This window comes from Solanum tuberosum, unplaced genomic scaffold (genome assembly GCF_000226075.1).
Source record: "Solanum tuberosum cultivar DM 1-3 516 R44 unplaced genomic scaffold, SolTub_3.0 scf00048, whole genome shotgun sequence".
Classification (NCBI taxonomy): Eukaryota; Viridiplantae; Streptophyta; class Magnoliopsida; order Solanales; family Solanaceae; genus Solanum; species Solanum tuberosum.
Window position 1 is genome coordinate 1078023 of NW_006238976.1, and position 6099 is coordinate 1084121.

General features: G+C 33.7%; 1 protein-coding gene across 1 annotated transcript; it reads right to left on the reverse strand.

Annotated features, from left to right (window-relative positions):
* Window positions 1–238: 238 nt before the first annotated feature.
* Window positions 239–1499, reverse strand: LOC102590834 (uncharacterized). Its single transcript, XM_006343806.1, has 2 exons — window positions 807–1499; window positions 239–479 (listed from the first exon to the last, which is right to left on the reverse strand). Exons 1-2 carry the CDS (start codon window positions 1219–1221, stop codon window positions 466–468), a joined length of 429 nt encoding a protein of 142 aa, XP_006343868.1. The 5' UTR covers window positions 1222–1499; the 3' UTR covers window positions 239–465.
* Window positions 1500–6099: the final 4600 nt, after the last annotated feature.

The window sequence follows — 6099 nt, forward strand, 5'->3', positions numbered from 1 at the left end:
AAGCTTGAGAAATTTACTTTTGTGTAATTTCACGTAACTGACATAAATTATACGACACTTACTTAAATTAGTAGCATTATAGTCTCTCATTTTGCAAATGTATTGCTATCTGTTATTGAATTTGCTTTGTATCTGGTTATTTTTATTGTCGTATGAATAGATTTTCTAGTCTCTAGCTACTATAAGAATAATGTTTGCATTTATTATATTCTCTCCAAACTCCACTTGTTGTTGTATATAATCGACACAAATAACGTAGTTTTATTGCCAAAGGTAATAAGCAGTTACATTAATATTGGTACTTAAAGTACCAACACACAGACACACAACTTAAGATTTCATAATCTACTTCAGTAGATATAGCTAGCCATAGCTGATTTGCTTCTTATTTTTTATTATCATACAATACTCCCTTATAGTACTGGGACATATAATTCAATCTCTTTCTTCTCATAAGCCAGGCTGCTAAACATGAAACCCTACAACAAAATAATTAAACGTTAATCATATAGTTAATGTCACATATTATTACAAACGATAAAGTTACAAAACATATATTTTTTTCGTTTAATTTATATATAAGTAGCGTGAACGTTTTAACTTTTGTGACTATACTATTAAAAGTGAGTAAAGGTCAATTTCTTTAATGCAACTTGTGTTCAGTTACTTATTATAGTGAGTGAAGTTCAGTGATTATATGTGAGATTATTATTTGTATGTATTAGACTTTAGTATTATGAGTAAGAGACTTTGATATTATTTTAATTTGTCACGAGGAGTTTAACTTTTGTACACTGCATAGTTACCTGTAGTAATTAATTTAGCAATGACGCTCGTCATCGCTGCTGTCGCTGCAATCGCTGCCACTGCCGTAACCATTTCTCCTACGGTGTTGTTTCTTGTAAGTGGTGCAACCCGAAGAGCCCATTCCATAGCTACTATGTCCCTCATGTTTCTTTCCAAAGCCCATAACATGGCCCAAAGGTGTGCCTGCTCCGAGGCCCAAGCCCATTCCAAGCCCATTGGGCTTAGGTTTGTGCATGTTGTGGCCCGTACCATAGCCCATCCCATGAGTATTGTTGTGGCCCGTACCATAGCCCATTCCATGAGAAGTATTGTGGCCCGTACCATAGCCCATTCCATGAGAAGTACCGTTGTGGCCCGTACCATAGCCCATTCCATGAGAAGTACTGTTGTGGCCTGTACCGTAGCCTGTTCCATGGCCCGTGCTATGGCCCATCATTGGCCCACATGGGTTGCTACCATGTTGATGGCCATGGCTAGAGCCGTAGCCCATCATTCCAGGTTTGGTTTCGTAACACTTCTCTTTCTCGTAGTAAGATTGTTCGTATCCAGAGCTCGAGTAAGAAGTTGGTTTTTGGTTTCCATAACTATAGTAATCGAACTCTTTGCCTTCTTCTTTGTAGCATTGCATTGAAGACATGGCTTGATGGATTTTTTTGTTTGTTTGAAATGATTGTTTTGTTTTTTGATGGCTTGAGGAAAATGAATTGAGGAAGATAGGTATTTATACAAGTTATATTGGTTAGTGGGATTCTTTTATTTCCTCCATTATTTGATGTAAGGGCCAAAAAGAATTTATTCTAAAAGGATAATATGATTGAATATGATAGATAAATATTCTTATATATCTTGTTCAATATTTATTTGAATGGCATAAAATAATTGGTGCACCATACGATATTAATTGCTTCTTATAACATTGTGCAAGATTTAATTAGCTTAATAACATACTTATTTTTGAAGAGAGAAAAAAAGTGAGATTGACTGATATCTATGCATGTTCGTTCCCTTTAACTTGTTCGACAACTTTACTAAAACACAACCATATTAAGCTTTATATATTTCAATGGACGATTTGTCACAAAAATAAAGTGTTTGTATTTCAATTACGTGACATGTTGAAATATTCATGAAAGTGTTTGACCGGTACAAATCTTAATTAAATGTGTGAAAAAATCAAACAAATTTAAAGGATTGCATATATGTATTCAACCAAAAGAATCCAACTAGTTTAATTATCCCATGCATGCATGGCAAATATAATACGTAATACATTTGGTGTCTTTGGAATAAATATTTTTCAAAGATTCACTACGCACTTATGATATTGAGTGACATAAAGTTTGTTCCATTTTTTGTTATTGCGGAAAATACCACTTTCAATATTTGTAATTTTCAGAACAGAATATAAATTATTCACCCAATCACTAGCTACGTACATTTCATGTTAAACAATTATTAAATTTTTCAGAAAAAACTAGAATTCGGAAATTTTACTAAAAAAATTAGTATAATTAATAGTCGCTCACTGTAACAACTTTATATAAAAATAGGTGGCGAAACATGATATTCTAGTTTAAGTTTTGTGCACCGTCGGTGTATGATATTTCTACACTATCAGGTACTTTTAATGAAATTTAACCATAGAAATTTATTTAATAAAATAACAATAATTATAAAAAGGAAAAAAAAACAGAATATCAACAGTTGAGTCCTACTTGGATTCTAATCATATTTATTTCTAAAACTAAATTATTTCCTTTCCATACTTACATACAATATTGAGTTTTACCGTATGTTTTCCCAGAATCATGCTTATGTAGTTCTTCAAAGCTTCAAAACTTGTGAATTTGCTAAGTAATAATTTTTAAAGGCATTAGGCGATTTTGAAACTTGACAAGCTTCTTCTACCTAGTGGTATGTCGCTATACAATTAGAACAAATTTCACATTTTAAAGTATATTGTGGTCGTCTCCATTTCTCTTGCTTTACTGGTTGACTCAGATAATGCTAGCTTTGGAGTATCTGCATTCCAATTCCAACTATATTCATCCTAGAAACCTCAAGTTATGTAATGGCATCAGGTTAGGTAATTTTGTTTCGATTTGCAAAGCATTACTGGAAGCTTTTTTTCAGATCTTGGTTTCAAAGGGAACAAGCAGAAATGTAGAGATTTGATTTGATAGTGTTCTATGGCAAGTCCTGCTTCATGTAATGGTGTTAACTGGTTGATGTACTCTCATCTCATCTAGAGAGGTATCTGCTAAGTGTCTTTATCTGATCTGACTTTGTTTCAATTTCAACTAACGTATGGTGCAGAAGAATTCTACGCAAAGGTTGAAAAGACAATGTCTCAGGCTCTCAGCAAGAGCTAGAGGGAGGATATATTCTCAGGTTAATGAGCTTCAACGGACTAGATTGCCTTCAATATTGAAGTAGAGCTTATTCAGTTTGCATTCCATTACTTGTAATTCAATTACTTCGAAAATAAAACCAGAAAATTGTCCCAAATTCTTTTTTATTATTGAAGCTATGTATGTGCAAACAATGAGAAAGAAGTTATTATCTTGGCGTGCATACATAACCAGAAAGGTTATAGCTTTATTGATCTTTATATTCCTGTTACTTATGTCGAAGTTGACGACATGAATGATCTACCTCGATTGGCTGATGAGTATGGTTCAGGAGAGCTCTGGCTCACTGGAACAGAACACTATTATTCCCAATATTGAGAACTGAAGAGGTTCAAATGCAAGTATCTCTGCAAGGCTATTCGAGGAGCTTGTTGTTGTGCTGAAACCATCTAGGGATTGTGAAAAAATTTGCTCATGAGCTTCGGTAAAACATGTTCCATGAGTTGCCAACCAACCAAAAAGCAAAACTAAATATTTCAGCGGCACAACATCTTGGTGCTGCCTCTGTATCTGATTTTGCCGGGTATGAATTTGATGATGTACTTTCTTAATCAAAGGATCGTGTTTTATCTTGGATCTTCCATTAAATAATGTCATTCTGCTAGTTTTTTCAAAACTTGTGCACACCTATCTAGTGCTTCCTTACTAGCCTCATAAGAGATGCTTGCTTTTGAACTTCTTCAGTTATCTTCAAGAAACTACTCCATAAAACTGGTTACTAGTAGTACTAATAATGTTTTGTTCCACAGTCAATCGGAGCTCTCTTGAACCATACTCATCAGCCAAACGAGCTAGGTCATCAACGTTGTTTGCTTGGACACGACCCATTGGAATGTGAAGGACGATAAAGTTGTAGCCATCTTGTTTCTCTGGAAAAAATTTCTAGACTACCTTATGATTTATGTCATATTTCTATCTTCACAATAGTCAACAACGATGCATATAAAGATCCTCTTATCGACTCAAACAACATGTATATTATATGGTGTAAAAGAAATGGAAGATGATTCGAAGAGAAAAAAAGAGACGTTTTATGATTATGTATCACAGGGGCCTGCACACCGAAGTAGTATCATTTTCTTGCGAGTATCCTACACTAATTATCATACGTTTCCTAACTATTTATCAAAACACGCCTCGAAATTAATGAGTCTTATTTTAAGTAGCAAAAAATCTTCATATACCTCCCAAATACAAGTCTATCAATCTCTAAAGGGTAAAAAGAACAGGAAAGCAAAAAATAAATTCAAGTACACTATTTTTTTGATAAGAAAATCCAAGCAACTACAAGTCAGCAGAAATTAGAATTCAGTATCTACTTAATCTTCTTATTAGGCCTCAACTGGTTGTTGTGTCCACACTTCTTCTTGCGGCAGTTGACAGCACGAGGATGCAACCGAGCATAGCACTTGCGGCATATCAGCACCAGATGTAATCAGAAACCTAAAGTATGTAGTAAAAATATGTTTTGTTTGATGAGGATCAACCACACAGTAAAAATAAACAAAAGATAAGAGACAATCTCATATCCAAGAGAACCTGCTAGACAAGGAATCTATTTTGTACAAACAAGAGATGATCCAGTAACTAGAAAAAAATCATCCATGTAATAAAATCATATACACTAGCAAACTCAGTTCATTGATCAACATGCTTACCCGTTGATTATGTCCAAATACTAATACTGTTTTTACACCATAAACACATCAAAATAAACTATGAAAGGACTATTTAGAATTAAAAAACAGAGAAAAACTAATAAATCTAAATCTAAAGAATTATTTCTTCCTCTTTCCTTCTTATTCTCAAAGCTCCAAATCTTCTATCTTTTTACTCACTAACTAGGACGATATTGTTGGAATGGAGTTGAAGCCGCTTTCATCAAATCCTGAAAAGAGAATAGTAATTCATCAACACGCATCTTATCATGTAAATAATATATAAACGACATGATTAAAGAAAGAGCAATTCTTACTGTAAATGAGGTGGCATAAGCACAACCAGCGTTCTCAACATATTTCTTGATAAAATTCTGAATAAGCATTAATGTTTGAACTACAAATGTAATTTTATAAGTTATTACAAAAGTAATCCCAATAGAAATAATATGCATCATGTTAAGTGAAATTACCTTGTTTCCTTTCTCTTAAGTTTCACACTTTTCGTTTGCCTTTTTTGCTTTTGAGAAGATTTTCTTTTAATTTTTGGAGACGAATTTTTTTTGGTCTTCTAAGTAACTTCTAGAAAACCTCTCATCCTCAAAGATCTTGGACGCCCTTTAGTTGTTGCTACCGGAGGGTCAAGCAAAGTAACATCTTGACTTTGTTCACATGAGTTTATTTCCTGATCTTTCTCACTAACTTGACCACCTGATACACAATCTTCTTCAGATTCTTAAGAAAGATCATCAAGTTCTCCACACAATTGCAATAATCTTTGATGCGCAAATTGATAATGTTTTTCAGACTTTGTAGCTCGTTCAGATAACCCAATAGAATGCATCATAATGTTATTAAACCATAAAGTAGAAGGTTTCAAAGTTTGTGTTACGTTTGAGGGGTCATTAGCTTTTTCTTTGGTTGCGTTTCTTGTCCATCGATCTAATAAATAATACATCGGAAGTGAGTGAATCTGTTTTTTTATAAATACCATTAGTACATGTCTACATAGAATTCCCATGAACTCGAACTTGTGACATGAACAAACAGCTCTTTTCAATGCAAGATCTAGACTAACGATATATGCATGCCTTTGTCTTTGAAGCTGATGTACTTTATAGATGTTTGCTCCATCCTTGACTTCAATCTTTTCGGCGATAAATTTTTGAGACTGAATTAGTTCTTCTTGAAAAATCTGAAACATTTTTCTTGTATATTCCTTC